The 19,658-nt window shown below is 41.0% G+C and overlaps 1 protein-coding gene across 1 annotated transcript; it reads right to left on the reverse strand.

Annotated features, from left to right (window-relative positions):
* Positions 1-868: 868 nt before the first annotated feature.
* SLC35D1 (solute carrier family 35 member D1) lies at positions 869-18,682 on the reverse strand. The gene is made up of 12 exons (XM_072419438.1): positions 18,473-18,682; positions 15,663-15,696; positions 15,489-15,575; positions 11,436-11,503; positions 9,968-10,039; positions 7,869-7,937; positions 7,618-7,720; positions 6,750-6,842; positions 4,796-4,863; positions 4,235-4,313; positions 2,918-3,000; positions 869-2,275 (listed from the first exon to the last, which is right to left on the reverse strand). Exons 1-12 carry the CDS (start codon positions 18,667-18,669, stop codon positions 2,167-2,169), a joined length of 1,062 nt encoding a protein of 353 aa, XP_072275539.1. The 5' UTR covers positions 18,670-18,682; the 3' UTR covers positions 869-2,166.
* Between the last annotated feature and the right edge of the window lie 976 nt (positions 18,683-19,658).

The following is a 19,658-nucleotide window of genomic DNA, read 5'->3' on the forward strand; positions in this document are numbered from 1 at the left end:
TAGTGTGCACGTTGTGTGATATTTCGGCTGCAGGTAGGGGATATAGAGTGTCCCAGAAATACATCAGGGGTGTACAATGACAAAGTCTTATGTGCATGTACAAACGTTAAAGCAATCTGTGGCAGACAGAGGTTAGTGACTGAGGACCCATGGATACTCATAACTCTAAAATATAGCTATAAATATTTTTTAGAGCAGACTTTGCAGTGGTTTAATCTTGTAAACACCCAACAACTTAAAGCACACATATGCACCAATTGCCTCGCTGCAGCACCAGTCCAAGGAAATAACATGAAAGCCACAGGCAACCAGCACTCCCAGAATGAGAAACAGTTTCAGCATTTATATTTCTTAAACAAAAAAATAACATGGGTAAATGTTTTCTAAACCAAAAGAAAAAAAAAAACAATTATGGAAAAAAAAACTGTTCTCGGCTTTAAAACAAAGGTCATTTGTAGGGCTTGGGGCAGAAATCTGGCAACTGTGGCCATGACAGCTCATTCTTTTTGCATGGTACAGTAGTGCTGCAAATGGGCCCCTAAAAGGACAAGCTGAACTTGAGACACACAATTGTGGACATTTCCTTTTAAGCTGAATCTAAAGTAGGGCAAAGCTATAGGTTAACCTGAAATGAGAGCTCTATGAATTCCTCCACCGTTCAATCAGCAGGAGTACAGCCCATGCAAGCTATGAGGAGATGTAGCCATAACAAGGTCATGAACTGCCCCCTGACAACACATTGCTCAGCTTTGTCCTAAACTACTCAATACAGTGTACCAGGTATGTAACTTACCTGTATTGAAGGGGGGGGGGGGGGGAGTGGGTGGTGGGGGGGGGGGGGGGGGGGGGGTGGGTGGGGGGGGGGGGGGGGGGGGGGGGGGGCGCAAAACAATTGCAGATAATACTGTGCAATGTAAAAGGAAATCAAAATGAACATTGACACAACACCATGCATTTAAAAAAAAAAACTCCAGTGCATTTAATGGATAATCAAAACACACAGGGTGAATTCAGCCTACAGCAAACCTGTTACCCTAAAAGGGCAAAATATAGATTGCTTTCAGCTCTTTTTCTGATCAGAAGTGCAAGCTGAACTCCATACAGAATAATGATCCAACTGTGCCCTTGACTGCAAAGCAGCCATTTAGATCGGTCATCTGCAGTGCCAGCTCATTACTATGAATGGAGATTATGGCACTTGTGCACTGTGGCATAATTTTTTTGGTCCTACATAATCCGCAGTAACCTCCATTCACACAGATGAAAAGGCTGCAGTAGCCAGGATGTCAAATTCAATGAGAGCAGGTGTGGCGATCTTAGATCTTCAGGATCGTTATGGAATCCTCTACCCATGTCTTCCTTTCCATGGAAATATAAACATGAATACCAGGTCAACCCTTGGCATAGGCAGTGGAATACCTACATGGCAGAGAAGCCAAAAAGCCAGCTGTGAGGGCCAAATATATTACAAGATTTTCTAAACACCTGGATATATCCAAGGTATTGAATCCATGCTGAAGTAAAAGCACTTTATGCCCCTGAAATGTGTTGGCTTGTTCTGGATAAAAAAATAAATTACACATTGAGTTCTATACAATTGGTGTGGTGCTCCTCGGATACCAAATTCCCTTGTTCTAGGGTCATGGCACAGTAAGGATGCCCAACCTCACCCAACACTCTGCCCTTTACTGGAATTATAAAGTTTTTAGTACAAAGCTCTTCTACTTTGCAATGGGATGGATATGTCTCCTTCATTAACTGCAACAATCTGCAGGAGCACTACAAAGATTAAAAGGCGTTTACTATGTGACCCTCAATCCAGCCCGCTTCTTCTAAATGCCGCTAACCCTACAAAAGGCCTTCAAACTGCATCTTTGAACCAAACATAAAAACAAAAATGATAATATTGGCACCAGACAAAGTGCCGTAACTTGCTGTGCTGTCCTGGGTCACACTGAAATGGCTTTGTGAGCAGAATAAAAAAAGAAAAAAAAAAAATACTTTTACAGCTTTTGGAATTAAATACATTTTTTCCGCTAAAAACAATATCTAAAATATAAAAAGTTATTATTTTCATTGATTTGTGCAAATTAGCAATAGCTTGGCGTGCAAGCTCATGTCCATGATGTGCTAGGCACGCATCGCTCACGATTAGACAGAGGGCACTCAGACTGCGCTCTTCCCCTTGATGTCTAGTTTGCTGCTGGATTCCAACTGTTTCTTTTTTTGTTCTTCTGTGAATGTGATGTACGAGTAGACCAAGCTGCCGGCAATACTGAAAAGGAAAAGAAAGGTCAGAAATATAGAATGCAATCAAATTATAATACACATGAGCAATTCTGTATATTAGCATTATACAGTAACACCTTTCTAATATATACTAGAACTGTCAAAAAGTTCAACTTTGTTTCCTTGCATCTATGGCAACAGAATCCTAAAACTAGGACTTATCAGACTTTTGCACCCTATACTAAACACACGCTTCCATTTTTTCCCCCAATAAGAACTAAATTTCTGACATGGTCACCAGGATTTTTTCTCATTTCTTTTTAAACTTTAAGAAAAAGCTGGATGATTTCCAGAAGCACAGAATATAATTAGGTATTAAAGCTTTATAGTAAAGATAACAGAGACTGTTGATCCAGTGAATATCCGATTGCCTCATGGAATCAGGAAGGAATTTTTTTCCCATTGGAGCAAATTGTTCAGAGTTTTTTTTTTTTTTTTGCCTTCCTCTTGATCAAATATGTCTATAGGGTTTTATATCTGGGATATGTTTATTTCCTAGTTGTTGAACTTGATGGACTTATGTCTTTTTGTCCACCTGACTAACTATGTAACTGATCAAACAAAACCCTTTCAAAATAATAAAATTCAATTCTTTCTTTAAATTCACTTTTTAGGTCTACATTCCTACCTGATATTTAGCCCCAGAAAGTTTGTCCACGTGAATATGTAGTCCGCTCCAAAGAACATTCCGATGTAGGTGATTAGGATATTCTGCAAGAAAAGAAATAAAGATAAATTTCTACAAAACCTAATTACAACACCCCCAATCTTATAAATGTACAAACAGGACAGCAGCCACCGGGGTGTTATTACAGCCATCCTCTTCTAATGTGTGATACTTCCCCCTCCTCTTAAATTGTAAGCTCTTCGGGGCAGGGTCTTCTTCTCCTGTGTCACTGTCTGTATCGATCTGTCATTACCCCTATTTAATGTACAGCGCTGCGTATTATGTTGGCGCTATATCGATCCGGTTTATTAATAATATAATAATCCCCTGTCCATAAAGAAAACCTCTGCTTGATTCTTGTAGAGGCTGCACCCACATCCTAATAAAATAAATGTGAGAATATGGCCAAACACTGAATGGGACATTAAAGGGTGCAATGATTAATTCACTAAAAATACTCTTTACAAAGATTACTTTTGTAAGTATTTATAGTTCATATTACTTGGATTATGAGATGGTAAAGGTTGGTTGTCTTTGCATTTCAACCACAACAATCTACAGCTGCACAAATAACAGATTAAAGGTTGTTTATTTAGCATGTGACCCTCAATCAAGCCCACTTCTAAATGCTGCTCCATTGGGACTGATTTTATTATAGCAAAGATATTACTACTTTGTCGGGTGATGTCAACAACCATGGCCACACTAATGGTACAATACTGCACAGCTCCCATGTCAGGATCCCATACAGTCCCCCTCCCCAGTACATCTTGTGATATAAAGGCCAGCTGTACTTAAGGGGACTGCAAATTACATCTTATTGGATAACTTTCCTCCAATTAGCTTTTTACTAACTTTTGTTAGTAATCTTTGATTCATCAAAATTCCTTTGTTCTGCATTTGACATAAGAATCAATTCCCTCTGTCTCCTATTGTCCATTATTGTCCCACTAACATTTCCATTCTTAACATTATCAAACAGAGGCTTCCTTTGTGCCATTTGTTTTAGTTTAACTGCTACTGCCAACTGACACACTCGCTAAGCTTCCCCAACAGCCAGCATCTGCTCCTCAACAGGCATCAAGGAAGCCTCAATGGACACCGAGATTGGCCACAAAGAGAGAAGTAGTCAGGCACCAGTGGCAAAGTAAAACTAAATCCGATGGGGGACAAAGAAAGAATTTCTAGGTAAATACTATCTTGCTGTGGTCTGCTCTGCTTAACACTTTTATGTCCTTTTAAAGTAAAGGTTCTCTTTAAAGAGAAAGTGAAGCTTACCTTGATACATCCTACGATCGTGGTTGTCAGAGCTGAATTATAATGGGTGCAAAGAACCGTGGAATACATTAGAATAAATCTAAAAAAGAAAGATATAAAATCAGTGTTAGTGAATATTGGCCTGTTAGTGACATACAACTACAGTAGGGACAATATATTATGAGGGACATATCCCTAGGGAGGTTATTGTGTAATAGGTTGGCACCATATAAATACAAGGTAATATTGATAATAAGGAGACAGACTGGGAATATTGCACTGTAGGTGTAGTAGTACTTGCAACCTGCAGATGGCAGTAAAGGACAGGCTGCCATGCAGCACTTCAATGATTCCATAAACTTTTGAAAGTCAAACTTCTTGGCGTATTGATCACAGCTTCCAATTAGAATTCACTCTGCAGTCCATTCAGTGCAAGATAAGTTCTGTCTTGGATGCTGACAGTATTTGGTAATCACAAACCAGGAAATTTAAACAAATGAAACTTGCAAGATTCAGGGGTGTCAAAGTCTGGGCACTAATCTGAAACAATTGAATTACATATAGATCATTATAAGAACTTACCCCATTACACAGGAAAGTGTAAACTGAAATACAAAGATCATGTCTGTCCAACCTTCATATTCCCAAGCCTGCCAGAAAGAGAATTGCATTATTAAGTATTAAGAGTGTTGTTAATCAGTCCAATACCACTGCCCCTACACACAACACAGGCTCCTTTAAACATACTATAGTGTAAAAAAAAAAAACAACAAAGTTACAAACTTAGTCCTGACCATGATCAATATCGCTTACCAGACAGAAAGTAAATATGATTTTTTTTTAATTCAGTAATTGTATCTGACAATTACAGTAATAAAAAGATGTCACTGCAGCTATCATAGCAGCCTGGGTGGCATTTAGCCGGCATGCGATTACGGTATCAGACAAACTGTTTACATGCTTGGAAACCACTCCAACTGGTTCCCCATCTTCAGTGACAACCAAAGTTGTCAGCAATCAGCCAAGAGTTAACTCTTAAACAGAGTCCATTTTTAACATATTCCAAATGCAAGCTATCGTGCTGGGGAATGCAAACATACAGACTGCAGGAAGGAAACGGTTAAAGTAATCAGACTGGAAATACTAGACTGTGCCTGGTGTATCAGGGTGTTTGTGGAAAAAAAAATTCCACTAGCAGAACTTAAGTCTTAGATTCATGACAACCAGAGACTAAAAAGATACAGAGTGATACAAAAAGATTAGAGAGAGCAATGAGGAAATAAGTGAAGGACACAGAGGTTGGGCAGTGCAGTTTGCACACAGAAGAGCTTTGTGTATTGGATTTGTGCTGTAGCTCCTAGCAGCGTACACGCTGACTTCACTCCGCCTGCCCTGACATCTGCACAATGGTGCCATTCTACTGCAGGACAAGCCGTTCAGATATTGCACTTGGCCAACCTTCATCGAGTTTACCCACAGAAAAGTGATCTCACAGCTTTATTTAGCCAGGCCGATGTGCAATATCGTTTTGTGACATAAAAGGGAAATCTGTGGCTATTTAAAGCTGAACATCAGATCATCAACACAGATGAATTGCTTGGGTAACCTATTTTTACTCATTACTGCAATAATTGGAGTTGTTTTTGCATGAGCCAATTGTGATTCACTGTACAGATTATTCTGGTAGATGTTGAGAATAGTGAAGCAGGCAAAGATATGACCAATCAATGTGCTGCTTCTCCTTTCCTATCCCATCTCAGACAGGAGGAGGGCATAGAGAAAAGGGAGAATAGGGATAGAAAAGTCAGGTCGCCAACATGGCTGTGTGTAAATCCCTGGACTGGGTAGACCAAAGACAACTCCCTTAGCAGGTAAATAAGTTTAAAAAATCCCATATATGAAACCCAACTGTGTATATTGAAGTTTCTTTGTACTAATGTGCTAATGGCGCAGTCCAACATTCTCCCCAACCCCTTTTAGCCGGGCGCACAACCCCGCATTTTTCAGTAGCCATCTAGCTGTTTACTGAAGAGTTGTGTTACAATACAGGGGCTGTCACCCGCCTACAATTTCTTCCCACTTGGCTTAAAAAAATTCTGGGTTCAACACTGCAGTCATTCTGATCCTTCTGTGCATGATCAATCTGACTGAGCTAATGACCCATCACATATACTGGGTTTCCATAGACAAGCCATCACAAGCACTTCCCATATTTCTATATATCAGACAGGTTATCTTTAGAGCCTGTATGGTGCTAAAGTTTCCTTTCCCTCTTAAGCATAATAAATAAGCAAAAAGCACTTTAAATAGCAATGTAAAGGATTCAGTGTACACATCCCCAACAGTGCTTTGTAGTTCGATGAATTATGCAAATCATTAAAAGGTTATTTTAACGTTCACACATCGATTTGCATACTTCTCTGATGATTCATTGAATGTTGTATTGTGCACAGCGCAGGAATTTCCACACCAGATAATTTATCAGGGAATCAAAGCAGAGTTATTAGAGGAAAATATTAATTGACAAAGGACTCACCTTCTGGACATCCCCAGTCATAACAGCGATGGCCAATGTGGGGACAATCATGAACAATGCATTGTAATACAGCAAGCCATATTTTCCAAGTTCCTGGAAGAAAAAAAAATGAGGCTGGGAACATTTCCACTGTTTTAGGGAAGCACTTTGCAGATTTATAACCCCATACTCTGCTGGAAATTTAACTTTGCAGTGCTGCACCAAACTCCCTCATCCCATTCATCACTGGTACCAACAAGCATTCACAACTCAGTCACTGCAAGCAAAGAATTATTGATCTCTCCTATACCATTCCCCACCTGAGTGCCACCATGCTCTCCATTCCCAGCCACCACATGCACGGAGCACAGACTTTCACATGTACCTTTCATTGCCTTTATGAGCTACCAAGCTCCCTTATCCCATTCATCATTGGTACCAACAAGCTTTCACAACTCATTCACCGCATGCAATGAACATTGATCTCTCCTATGCTATTCCCCACCTCCTATGCTATTCCCCACCTCCTATGCTATTCCCCACCTCCTATGCTCCCCAATCCCAGTCACCACCTGCATGGAGCACAGACCTTTACAGGGTACATTCACTGGCTTTATGAGCCACCAAGCTTCTTTACCCCGTTCACTACATGCTTGGCAATTGATGCCCCCCCCCCCCCCCCCTTCCCCAACCCAATCCCCACCTGAAGGCCACTATGCTCTCCCAATTCCATTCACCACTTGCACAGACTATAGACCCCTGCAAGGACCACCGCCTGCAAGGACCACACAGAGCCCTCATCTGATTTATCATCTGCAAGGACCACTGAGCTTCCCCCAACCTATTCACCTCTTTTTTCATTGTTATTTTACCATTTACCATCACTCACCTTGGAATCCAACTTCTGCTTTACATAAGCCCCATTGGCCGCCGTTAAGATATCATTAACCAGGATGAATATGTACCCTTCAAGGTCAAATGCCAGATCAGTGCTGCAAAATAAACACAACAAACAATGCCATCACATTTATAAAAAGTGCATCTAACATTAAAACTCACACCTGAATAAAGCACATTTTTAAAATGCATTACTAGATGACATGAACTAGTTCAGGGACAGAACTACTGATTTGTACTTACCTGGCAGCGATAAATGCCCCTAAAATCATAGAAAATACTGACATCTGAATACTGCGAGAAAACTTCTTTCTGCACAAAGAAAAAAAAAGTGGAATATTAGATCAACAACATCATCATGTACTTATATAGCACCAATATACTCTGCAGTGCCTTACACAGTCATGTCACCGAAAGATTGTGAGCACCTCAGAGGTCCCCACAATTGTCATTTGTCCTTAACCCCCTAGCAGTCTAATTCTGTCCTTTTTTCCACTCAAAAAGCGTTACTTTTTTTGCATGGAAATTTATTTTACATTGTAGGCCTATAATACTTATGCATAACTCACCGAAATATGTCCAATATTGAATAAAATACATTTATAATAAACTTTAAATGAAGAAAAAAAAAACTGAAACATCCAATATAACTGTACAGTAGCATATATAAATAATTACAGGGTTCTCCCCAGGCTGGGCACACCACCCGGCACTTTTCAGCACCCACCTGGCTGTTTTTGGGTGGTTACTAAAGAGTTTGGTCACAGTACAGGGGCTGCCACCCACCTACAATTTCTTCCCACCCGGCTTAAAAAAAATGTTTGGGTTGAGCACTGAATTATATCAAGATTTCTTTATATTGGACTCAATACAGCTATTTTGTATTGAATACAATACAAAATTATTTGAATTTCCCACCTCTCCTCCCGCCCGCACTGACGCATGCACGGACGTTACGGAGATTGTCTCTGCATTCGCCAGCTGGAGATCAGAGGGAGAAGAAGTGTCCCCAGGACCTGCGGGGACCAGCAGGACGCCAGGGGATGACAACGGAACAAGGCAAGTGTTTTTTTTTTTTTTTTTAGCGAGCCCGAGTTGACTCGGGATTACAGATTTTTGCATGAAAAATCCACCCAGAGTCACACTCGGGATTCCCGCTAGTTAGCATTGCCTAGGACTGATTTTTTGTGCAGGAGCCCTTTAACCCAACAATGTTTTTGAGATATGAATATGAGATGAAGCCACAGCTCTCTTTAAAAACCCAAGCAAACCCAGGGAGAGCATACAAACTCCATATAGATACATACTAATGGACATTCAAATCTGGTACCCTGGTGCTACAAGGCAAGAGGGGTCCCCCAACTCAGGGTTCTCCCCAGGCCCTTTTAGTAGTGTGCACCACCCGGCTGTTTTTGGGTGGTTACTGATAAGTTTGGTCACAATACAGGGGCTGCCACCAACCTACAGCTTCTTCACACACAGAGTACAAAATTTTCTGGGGAGAATACTGCAGCTGCTTAGTAGTTAGAACTGGATAAGGAAATGATGTGCAGCCAAAAGTAGAAATCTGCAAAATGTTCCAGGTTATCCTAAAGAGGAACTGAACACTGTAAATAGGTTACGTGACAGAGTGCCCTTTATTATGTATTGACATTTGTACATAGTTATATCACTTTATTGTCCCTCAGAGAACCTGCCATTACACTGTTTCCTTTGTCCAATGGATAGTGCCAAAATCCACCATATAAAGAGTATTTATAATGCTAACAATACATAGAGGTGTTTAGCAAAAAAAAGGGGGGGGGGGGGGCTAAAGGACAATAAGGAGGAACAGATCCCCACTCATTAACCTGTATGTATCCTTTATTTACTTGCAATAGGCTTTTGAACTTTTTTGAACAGGATTTATATAGTCGCAACATATTAAGCAGCGCTGTACATTAAATAGGGATTGCAAATGACACAGATACAGTGACACAGGAGGAGAGGACCCTGTCCCTAAGAGCTTACAATCTTGCTATTGAACTACACCAGCAAGAATGATATCCCTGGCACGCCCCTACACTTTCACTTCAGATATCAGAGCCCTTTTCTCTTTTGGAAGTGTCTTATCACAGGTTATGTTGGCCCAGATCCTTCCCACATCACCGGACTTCCCTACATATCCTTTTTGTATATGAAGGAGTGAATGAGATTACCAGAGTGTCATTTAAAGAGCAGCTGCAAGTTTATTGGGCTACCCACACCATTAGGATGGGGGTACCCAATAACAGACAATACTTTTACCAGTACCTCATATGTATAAAATACATTACAAACACTTTTACACACGAAATACTTACTTAAGCAAAAAGCCCTCAGCCATCATTGTAAACAAGATTGAGAAACGGCGGAGAACTGTGAACATGGGGAGGCTGCAAAATAAGACACAGGATTATTATAAGGGGGGATAGACGCTATTGCTTGGTTTAGACATTAGGACAATATAAAGACATTCATTTAATAGGAGGCATTCTGGAAATACAAACAGGATACCATGTCTTTTCAGTAGGAACATAAACTACATTTATTCCTCCTTCTTCATTTGTAGATCAGAACAAAAGGATAATCTAAGACTGTTGCATTTAGCAAAGTTGGAGAGAAATGTCTACCTGTTAAAAGGACACTTGGCTTATCAAGAATGTGCAAGGAATAGCCACTAGGTGGAGCTGTGCCATTGATTCTACCTATAGTAGGGTAGTGAATGGTGGGAGAAATACACTTTAATATGTACCACTTGCCGCCAGCAGGCAGTGCTCTCTGCAAGCTTGTTCTGCAGCTAGTACATGTTAGGCTGAGAAGAGGATACACCCCCACTCTTTCATGCTTTCTAAAAGATGTACCATCTCTACCATGGGAAACAATAATAAATCCTCTATTGCAAAATAATGATTTACATAAATGAAGTGATTGAATATTCAGTCTCTGCACTACTCTATACAGAGCTCCTGGGTCACAGAAAAAAAAAAAAACAGTTAAAATGACTGAATTGTAATAATAAGAGACAAAATCTTTAGTAACCTGTGGAAGACAATTAGAAATCCTGCACGAGACTAGAATGCAGTTAGGGGGATTGCAGGGGAAGGGGGGCAAATATCATAAAGAGTAATATTTGTATATTTAATGGATAGGAAGCTCTCAGGCGCCAGGACCTAAAAGGAACCATGAGAACATCTGGATATAAAATACGACCCGAAAGTCCCTAGTTAAACACGAACACAAGTCACATGCATTTCATGAGGGATAATTGCAACAGTATGACCAGCATCCTGCTTTATTATTGCTGGGTTAGAAGAGTTGCTGTGCTGCAATAATGCTGATGGTGTTAAAGAAGCCCAATATTTGTATGAGACACACAATGCATTAAAAAAGGTGGATGAACTACATGGTGTAATGCAGTGCACTACAATGCATGCTAGTACAATATTGTGTGTTGCAACAAATGCAAAAGCATGTTTGTATGCCATTAAGTAAGTAGGGTTGCGATTACCAGTCTAAGGTAAATCAGCTCCTGAGAAATATGGCATCTTTAGTGTTATATACACGTAAAAACAAGACCATTTACCTCCACCCAGACAACCCGCTTACTACCAACAATTTATATGTAAAACATAATCTCTCTTCCCAAATCCTCCTAATTCTTACAACTAATCAAAGACTCCGATCATTGTCTGCATGATCTCTGCAGCGCCCCAGGAAAACAATCCCATTGTTCTTGTACTTTAAGCAGGCGCCAGTCTGGGCTCAGGACCATAGAGGTATCACACTTACTTTAGCTTCTTTGTGCTGAACAATCCTGTGATTTGATTCCCAAAATACAGGAGAGGTAGTGGAAAAGTCTGAAATAAAACAAATACCATTCATTAGGTCCAGTAAATACCATTACATGTAACTACCAGTACATGCAAAATCTTTCAGATCTGCAATCCGGATCACATTCTTATATCTGTATTGTAAATATTAAAGATTCTGTAATATTATTTACACAGTATTTATATAGCGCCTACATATTATGCAGCGCTGTACAAAGTCAATAGTCATGTCACTAGATGTCCTACAAAGGAGCTCACAATCTAATGTCGCCCCCCCCGCACCTAGTCAAATGTCTTTATTACAGTCTATGGTCAATTTTTTTTTGGGGGGGGGGGGGGAGTAGCTAATTAACCTAGCTGCATGTTTTTGGAATGTGGGAGGAAACCAGAGCACCCGGAGGAAACCCACTCAAACTTGGGGAGAACATGCAAACTCCATGCAGATAGTGTCTTGGCTGAGATTTGAACCTAGGACTTAGAGCTGCAAAGGGAAGAGTGTTAACCACTGAGATACCATGCTGCCCACCTGTGGAGGATCTCAATGAGCTCTATTTTTGTGAATCTGACATTCACTCAAACACTTCTTTGCTGGAATTTTCCAGGTCCTTGTGCTTCAACAGCAGTAATTGATTCCTACCAGGGAACATTAGACTCCTCGTTTTATAAATTGAGCCCAATGAGTAAGTGAATGTCATCAACTTCTCCCCTCATTTTGCTTTATGTGTGTGTGTGTGTGTGGGGGGGCATGTATTTACATGCCTCACCTGTGTAGAGAACATCCATACATGTCTACAAACTGCATGGGAAACACAAAAACCAAATAATACAGAATAAAAATATTATCAACCATTGAAACCAATGCAGATTCTTGTGATCCCCCACCCTGCAGTGTTATATGATATACAAAAATCAACTCTTTCCAGCACCTGAAAACTTTGTATCACCTCCTAAATGACTCCAGGATTTATTAGTGAACATTTAGGAAACCATAAACTATACCCCTAGTGTAGGATCACCTGAACGCCATATCTATTGGTTTACACAGCACAAACTGCAATTTGATTTCAGCGTTCTGTTTATAAGCAGAAAGATTTCTTGATATTATACAAGCTGGACTGATACAGGAATAGGAAAATACCCAATACAGGTACACAGGAACTTACCCACAACATACACAGGAACTTATTCCAGATACGGAGTGTGAAGGATGCTTATTCAATACAAGTATTCTTCACACTCTAAATTGAGGTTTGCTATTTTCCTATGTACTGGTGTTGCTTGGATATATTTATATTCCAGTTTCAGTCCTGTTTAGTATAACAAGAAATCATTCTTCATAGCAAGCAGCGTACACATAATTTTACATTTCATGGTGTTTGCCAGCAAAGCAATCAGCTTGTAATAAGAGCGAGTTAGCAGCGAGGAATCCGTCAGCCTGCAGGCAATAGATTTATAGATGACTTGTATTGCCTGTTAGAGAAGTTTACTTAGGCTCTGGCTGGACCGGTTTCTGGGTTGTAAAGAAATCAGGGTCATGACAGAATGGTGGGTTGGTTATAGAACTGCAAATAAAACAAGATTTTGTACTGGACTAGATATATGCTGGGTTGGTTGGAGAATTGCATTGAAAACCAAGTTTTGGACTAGATATGGTATAGTATAAGAATCAGGATCATGTGAAGGGCTGGTTGTTCTGCATATAATTCCAGATTGTGTACTAAACTAGTTTAGTATTCAGTATAAATCTGAATCCTGTTCTGGGCTGGTTACAACACTGCACTTAAATCCAGGTCATGTGCTGGGCTGTTTATAGCAGCCATTCTTAACCTTTTTCACAACCCCTACTATATTTACTATATCCACGGCTCACAGTACATTAGCATGCCCCCAATATTGCTGGCCAGCCAAAAAGAACACTGGGGTCACCTAAACTGACCTGAGTGGTGCAAACAGCTCAAGAAACAGCCAGCAACCCCTGGTTGTGGTGTTCTGGGCTAGGTATAGCATTGAATATATATATATATATATATATATATATATATATATATATATATATATATATATATATACACACACACACACATACACATAGATTATGTGATGGTCTGGTTTTAGGATTCTATATGAATCTGGATCAAATGTTGGGCTGTTTAGTGTTGTATATAAATCTGTGTTCTAGGCTAGGTACAACATTGCATATAAATCCAGATCATGTGTTTTAGAATTTCTGAATGAATCTGGATCATGTGCTGAGCTGGTAATTGTATATAAATCTGGATTGTGTGGTGGTCTGGTTTTAGGATTGTATATGAAACCGGATCGTGTGCTGGTCCGGTTTTAGAATATACACTATATAAACCCAGATTGTGTTCCGGGATAGGTATAGCATTCTACATATATATCCAGATAATCTGGTGGTCTGGTTTTACAGTTCTATATGAATGCACATTGTGTGCTAGCCTGGTTTTAGAACTAATTATGAATATTGATGATGTGCTGCATTGGGGACAGTTTTGTATATTAATCTGGATCATGTGCTGCCCCATTTTAGAATGCTAAATACATCCAGATTGTGTTCTTTGATAGGTAAAGGAATGTATATATATTCAGATCATGTCATGAGTTGAATATAGTATTGTAGAAAAATCTGGAACATGTGCTGCTCTGGTTTTAGTATTATATATGAATCTGGATTGTGTGCTGATTGGTTACAGTATTATATATCAATTGAGATCATGTGCTGGCCCTATTTTAGAATGCTATAAAAATCCAGATTGTGTTCCATGTTAGGTATAGCATTGCATATATATCTGGATCATGTGCTGGTCTGGTTTTGGGATTCTATATGAATCCGGATCATGTCCAGTACAACCCAAACCACCAGACAAAACCCCAGCAGCCCCTTCGGAATTTGGATTAGCTCCCATGTCACTACCAACATGAAACCCGATCTTCCGCTCTATATTTACAAGGCTGCAAATTCCATCTTATTTCAGCTTTGTACAGGCCAGCCTGTAAATAATCCCATCAGGAATAACAAGCCTGGGACGTGGGGGACACAATACTACACATCTGCCAGGGACGACTGTACAGTGTAAAGCTCGCTGTACCCCAACTTCCTGTCCCAGGAAGATAAAAATCTACTCAAAGACTGCAATTAATAAAGCATTGTAAAGCCAGAGAGGAATCTGTGTGAGGTTAGGTCAGATCAGGGAGCCAATTCATTTACAAATGGCCGTAGAACTGACAGGTGAATAAGCCCGCCATTGTAATACAATCACTCTCCAAAAACAAGGTGGCCATTGTTGGCATTTTCTATATGGAAAGAGCTCTTCATTGTATAAACAAATGCAAATGTTTGAATGACCTGCAGATAGGAGATGATGTAAAATAGGGTTCTTGTCTTTGGGGACTCTGCAGGGGGCGTCCAGGTAGCTGGCCTCTGGGGTCATCATGAATAGGACAGGATCGTAAACTTTGCATTTCTACCAAGTCCTCCTGCACACAGTCAGCTCCCTGCAGTATGAACACACAGGCAGCAGTCTGAAGTTTTTGGAGGGCTAAAAAATGTACCTAATTAAATGAATAATAAGCAAACAAAACTTATCTGGAGAAAATATTGGGGGCAAAGAGGGTTTATATGTACCTGGGATTGTGTCACATACTTCTGGAGGTTTGCTGATCACCAGCATGGGCTTATCTGTGCTAGGTTAGGGTACAGCTATGTGCCCATTAGACACGAATTCAGCACTGCAACATGCATGTAATGGTTTTTATTGTTCTGCCCCTACTGGGGAGATTTACCCTCTATTAAGTCTGTTGCAACTAAGACAGGGGATCCAAATTTTTAAAGTGGTCACATGGCCTAGTGACAACTAACTAGTAAGAATTCCCTTTACTTCCTGCAGTGTCTTCAGAACAGGAAGTGAAGCTCGGCCCTTTAACACACATTAAGGTGATTGATTCCCCGTTAAACATTCACCGATAAGGCTCAATATATCACCGGACACACCTTTTGAGGTATGTGCCTGTCGAGATCTGGAAAATTCACCACCCTCAGGGCCTTTCCCACCCAGAGCACGACCACAGTCGCCAGCATCTGCAGAAAAAGACAAAGAAGAGTCAGTGTGTGAACACGGCTGGAAGGAGACGAGGCCGCACGTAGCTGAGAGATTGCTTTACTGACCTGGCCAAGACCAACACACAGCGAGGAGGGAAACCTGCAAGACAGAACAGAGACTCATTATTCACTTGTAGGAGCAAGTCAGCGCTGTGCAGGACACGTGTGCCGTGAGGTAGCCTGACGTTACATGGCGTTCCCTCTAAAACCATTCACCGTTACTATGGCGGGGACACAGCATGCACGGCTGGGGGGTGCGAAATCTGATCCCTGCCTGAGGTACAAAAATCAGGGTTCTTGTTTACAGGTAAGCCATACGGAGGACATTTTGTGGACACCCTCAAAACTGAGCTCAGTGGTAACTAACGACGACTCATGTGCTGGGCCTTGTTTACATGACATTCAAAGGAAGCCTGGGCTCAAAATGTTGCCCACTGGCATTAAGGGGCAACAAGTAGCATTGGAAGATAACAATGGCCATGTTTACACAACATTCAAAGGCGCCTGAGCCTTAGTTACATTGAAATTGGAGGATCACAACGGCCATTTAGAGCCATACAGGGACCTGGTTACCTCACCGAGGTAAATGAAAAAAGTGAACAAACTTTAAAACCAGCGACAGGTAAGTCGGCCTGTGTGGTAACCAAGCCTCAGGCTACAAAAGCTGCATTGTTTATCTGCCTTATTGGAAAGATGTGCGTTGTCGTGGTGACCAGGTGCCATATTGGAATTTACTTGAGGCCAGGAGGAAAATTGAGACCCCGGTTGCTATGGATACCCCTGTACATATGTGATGTGAAAAGGGAGATTTACTTATACACATCTACAGAAATTCCCTTCTTTTTTTGTTTTGTTTTTTATTATTTAGGGGGCTGCTTGGATTTAGGAGTAATGGACCCACGCATGGGGGTGACCAGGCCGCAGCCCACCGCTAGAGTAATGAGCGGCTGGAGGTATTTGGTTCCTTTTAATGCCAAGATGTGCGGTACATGTCAATGGCATCAAAGGGATTAAGGAGGTCTCTATTCTTGCGGCTTACAAACTCAGCCCCCACTTTCTACTCCACAGCCTGTGACCCTTACAATGCCAGTCAAACCCATCATTGCCAACAGGGGAAGAGTAATGGTACCAAGCCTTTGAGAGCTCCCCCTAGTGGCCACTCTACCAAACTCCATTTATTAAAAAAAGTGCAAAAACTTACAAACTTGTTACATCAAAACGTATTTAAATCTTCTACTAACTGCTCACAGAATTCATTAAAGTTTCCCTGTAAAGGTCAGACAATGATATGTCTAGAACAAATCTCTCTAGCAGATAGTTTATGACCAGCAAGCTGGGACTTTTAGCTCCTTGCAAAACAAAATTTTACAACATAAAGCTTCGCCGGCCCTGATTGCTGGCAGACATGGCCCCAGGCCACAGAGAAGCAATGGCAGCTTGTAATAATATTCCCAGGCGGTTTGTAACATGTCAGGAAGAGATTAAAAACACATGGGACACCAGAACGGGTCCGGGTCATCTGGGCAATGTTAAATTGGTGTTGTGTCATCTTTGGAACAATAAAGTTATCCAAATCAAATGTATGAAAAAAAGTCTATAGCATATTATTGATCACCTATAAACCAATCTACGGTATGAAGAGTATTGCAGAGCCAAGCCGTTACCTATAGCAACCAGCACAGGTTAGAGAAAGAAAGTTTAATCTGATTGGATGTTATAGAGGCAGGATGTAAGAATTCAGCCTTTTTCCAAAATTAAACCCCAGATACACACCGGTCCGGACAATACAAGATAATAAACACATCACATACATTGCAATGCTGGGAGTTGTAGTCCCTGTAACAATCAGTACATCCTATCCGACAGCGTGCAATGCTGGGAGTTGCAGTCCCATGTAACCATTAGTACAGCATACAGAGTACAATGCTGGGGTTTGTAGTCTCCTGCAGCAATCAGCACATCTCATAGCATACAATGCTGGGAGTTGTAGTCCATCTAACAATCAGCACTTCTATTCTATACAGTACAATGCTGGGAGTTGTAGTTTCCTACATTAATCAACACATCATATATATATACACATTGCAATGCTTGGAGTTGTCATCTCCTATAACAATCAGTATATCCCATCCTATACAGTGCAATGTCGGGAGTTGTAGTCCCTCTAACAATCAGTATATCCCACTCTTTACAGTGCAATGCTGGGAGCTGTAGTTCCCTATAATAATCAGTATATCCAATTGTATACAGGGCAATGATGGGAGTCAGTCTCCAGAAACAATCAGTATATCTCATGCTATACAATGCTAGGAGTTGTAGTTCCCTCTAACAATCAGCACATCCTATACTATGCAATGCTGGGAGTTGTAGTTCCCTCTAACAATCAGCACATCCTATACCTGGGAGTTGTAGTTCCCTCTAACAATCAGCACATCCTATACTATGCAATGCTGGGAGTTGTGACTACAACTGTAACAATCCGTATATCCCATCCCTTTACAATGCTGGGAGTTGTAGTCCTCTGTAACAATCTGTATATCCCATCCTATACAATGCTGGGAGTTGTAGTCCTCTGTAACAATCTGTATATCCCCATCCTATACAATGCTGGGAGTTGTAGTCTCCTGTAACAATCCGTATATACCATCCTATACAATGCTGGGAGTTGTAGTCCCCTGTAACAATCCGTATATCCCATCCTATACAATGCTGCGAGTTGTAGTCCCCTGTAACAATCAGCACCAGCTGTATTTTGCGGAGTTGCAGCATCTCATAGTAAATAGATTCCCATAGATCGGTCCCCAGTGAATGAACTCCCTGTGTTGGCTCTGCTTCCTCTCCCCTCCCCCCGGACTTTGCCCCCGTAGCTCCTCTACCTGTGGCTGCTCAGCACACTCTTGTTGACCACCACGATCAGGAAGGAGCTGATGCCGTAGAAAACGGCCACCAGTAGCTTGATGAAGACGCTCATCGTTTCGGCCGCCATCCCCACAACCTCATCCCTGTGTGCTGGGGACCCCGGGGGGGGCGCTCCTTTAACCCGAGCATGCTGACGTCTGCTCACTTCCGCCATGGCTCAGTACTGACTGGGGGCGGGCACCGGGAAATAGCCAGCCAATGGCTGAGAGGGGCGACGAAAGAAAAGAGGCGGGGCTGTTCAGTCTAAGGGCGGATCTGGGCGTGACACAGTCAGAGGGGCTGAAATTGGTGGGCGTGTTATGTGCGGAAACCACGCCCTCACGGGCACAGACACAGCATGGTGCCATTACCTGGGTTCTAGGCATGGCCGTCTGCTGCAGGACTACAACTCCCAGCATGTATTGTCAGCCTCTGCTGGGGATTTCAATAAAATATAGCAGCCTTTTATTATAAGAAAGAGTTAAAGAGAACTTGTCCTGACACTGGTGCATGAATTCATGACCTTGCTATAAAAATGCTGCCTTCCTTACTGTAAATGTAAAGCCAATACTTTGTTTAGAGAAGAAGAAACCCCTATCATCATTATTGCTGCCTCTGCACCCTCAGGGGAAACTGCTCTTAAGAGACACAACAGGAAGTTAGAGAAAATTTAATGTACAACGCTGCGTAATATGTTGGCGCTATATAAATCCTGTTTAATAATAATATTTTCCCAAATTGAAGTCTATTCTATTTTACAATATGTTGTCCCCAGAATAGGTGTCCCCATTAAATGATTTCCCCATATCACTTTTTTTGTAGACATTTTTGGATTTACCCTTTCACCTAATTCTTGCTTATAACCCCCCTGGCGTTCTAATTCTGTCCGTATTTTCACGCAAAAAGCGGTACATTGTTTGCATGAAAATGTATTTTACATTGTAGGCTATAACTCTTAGGCATAACCAATATTTAATACATTTAATAATAAACTTTAAATAAAAAAAATACAAAAATCTGTAAAAAAATAAAAGAAATGCAGAAACCTGTAATATAACTGTACAGTGGCATATATAATATATTTAATATAATTATATATATATAATATATAAAGATTTCCTTGTATTGGACTCAATACAGCTATTTTGTATTGAATCCAATACA

Source organism: Pyxicephalus adspersus, chromosome 8, assembly GCF_032062135.1.
Source record: "Pyxicephalus adspersus chromosome 8, UCB_Pads_2.0, whole genome shotgun sequence".
Taxonomy (NCBI): domain Eukaryota; kingdom Metazoa; phylum Chordata; class Amphibia; order Anura; family Pyxicephalidae; genus Pyxicephalus; species Pyxicephalus adspersus.

Excerpts from the sequence above, each read along its gene's own strand:
- SLC35D1 (XM_072419438.1), bottom strand. The coding sequence starts at position 18,669 with ATGGCGGAAGTGAGCAGACGTCAGCATGCTCGGGTTAAAGGAGCGCCC. Across the intron at positions 7,938-9,967 it reads GCTGAGGGCTTTTTGCTTAA|AAAGAAGTTTTCTCGCAGTA; the intron begins GTAAGTATTTCG and ends TTCTTTGTGCAG. Across the intron at positions 2,276-2,917 it reads TTTCTGGGGCTAAATATCAG|TATTGCCGGCAGCTTGGTCT; the intron begins GTAGGAATGTAG and ends TTTCCTTTTCAG.